Raw genomic sequence first — 1,568 nt, forward strand, 5'->3', positions numbered from 1 at the left:
TACGAAGCAACAGGTATTTGCGCAATGTTAATTAGGCAGATTACCTTGAAAAACATTGCTGCCGTATTTCTGATATAGTTTTTTGCAAATTTCTCCGTTTTTAATAACAATTAATTGATTTTACTATTTTTTCTGTACTACTATAACAGCGCCAGACAACACCTCCAGAGGAATGACGCCAATTTTGAATCAGCCCTGTATATATGTTCAGTTTGTAGGAATTTTTGATAGAATGAAAACACCCAATTTGGTGCATTTTCAGGGCGCCATGGAAATGAAGATCTACGAACGGCAGGTGACCAAGCAGGCGATTTCCAAGCGGGTGATCGATGAACAGCAAATCGACAGGCATTACAGCCAAAACGACATACAGGAGCTGTACAAGTAAGGCTGCGGATCCTTGGACATTTTTCGGCCCTCAATGGACTTAAAAACGACTGTTTTTGCTAGTCATTCGATATTTTAGCTTCTCCTAACAACATCTTAATTGTTTAGAACCGATTTGGATCCGGATGAGCGGCCAATCCCATTGGTGCCCAAGGATGTGCTGTTGGGCGAGATGTTGCAAGTGCATGACAACGTGATTTACAAGTATCACGAGCACCAATCGCTGCTGGAGAACAAGCAGGACGAGCAGCTGAACGAGGAGGAGCGCAAAGCCGCGTGGGACGAGTTTGAAAACGAGAAAATCATCAGAAAAACCACCGTTACCAACTTCGCTGCCTTGAACCTCGGTAACATCAACGACGTTCCGTGCGACTCAGAGCATTGTTCTGACGCTTTTTGCTGTTGTTGTTGCAGCCAATCAAGCCAATGCGCTGAACCTCTCACCACAAATGATCCAAATGGCGCTGGCCAACATGGTGCGCAAAGACAACCCCAATTGGACCCAAATGCAGATCAAGAACATCCTTCCTGGATTGGTCGCTCAACTACAGGTGAGCCCGATGGCAAAACAATTCGAGTCCACCACCACCAATAATTCGGTTGGCGTTTCAGATCCAATTGTCCGAAAACAACTTTAGCCTGTACCACAAGGTGCAGCAGGAGCTGCGCATGATGCAGATGATGCAGGCGCAGCGCATGCACGAGAACATGTTGAAGCAGTACCAGATGCAGCAGCTGCTGCAAAACCAACAGGTGGCCAACCAGCTTTTGGGCAACTTGCACATCACGCCCGAAGAGCTCAGACACATTCAGTTGGCGCAGGCGGCGTCTCAGGGCTTCCCGCAACCAGGCCGGTCCAACGAGATCATTGATCTGAATAATTGACTGTTGGACTTTGGGTGGCAGGTTTAGACCTATTCACTCAACGACTGTGAACAATTTTACGGTTTATCAGTTGGATTGGGATTTATTCACTTTTTTGCAGTTTATGCAGTGGAAAGTTCCGATGTTTCCCGTTCAATGGGCTTCGAATATACTAAGCAAATGTAAATATTCATGTTTGATTCTATGCGTTCTTCGCAGCAGTAGGCATAGATAGCATTGTACATACTTTCCTGACTGTGTTTCAGTCATTTATTGTCTCTATTTATCAGTTAAAATACGTTTCGGTGTATTTTTCC

At 45.2% G+C, this 1,568-nt stretch overlaps 1 protein-coding gene across 1 annotated transcript in view; it reads left to right on the plus strand.

Annotated features, from left to right (window-relative positions):
- Window positions 1-1,438, plus strand: part of LOC109542623 (transcriptional regulator ATRX homolog) — a gene marked incomplete in the record, with an annotated part of 9,756 nt that extends 8,318 nt beyond the window's left edge. Inside the window, 4 exon segments of the mRNA XM_019911915.2 lie at window positions 263-384; window positions 496-734; window positions 802-938; window positions 1,000-1,438. Of these exon segments, the coding sequence (XP_019767474.2) occupies window positions 263-384; window positions 496-734; window positions 802-938; window positions 1,000-1,272 (771 nt within the window).
- Between the last annotated feature and the right edge of the window lie 130 nt (window positions 1,439-1,568).

This window comes from Dendroctonus ponderosae, unplaced genomic scaffold, assembly GCF_020466585.1.
Source record: "Dendroctonus ponderosae isolate FM_Combo_2020 unplaced genomic scaffold, Dpon_F_20191213v2 Dpon_F_20191213_10, whole genome shotgun sequence".
NCBI classification, from domain to species: Eukaryota; Metazoa; Arthropoda; class Insecta; order Coleoptera; family Curculionidae; genus Dendroctonus; species Dendroctonus ponderosae.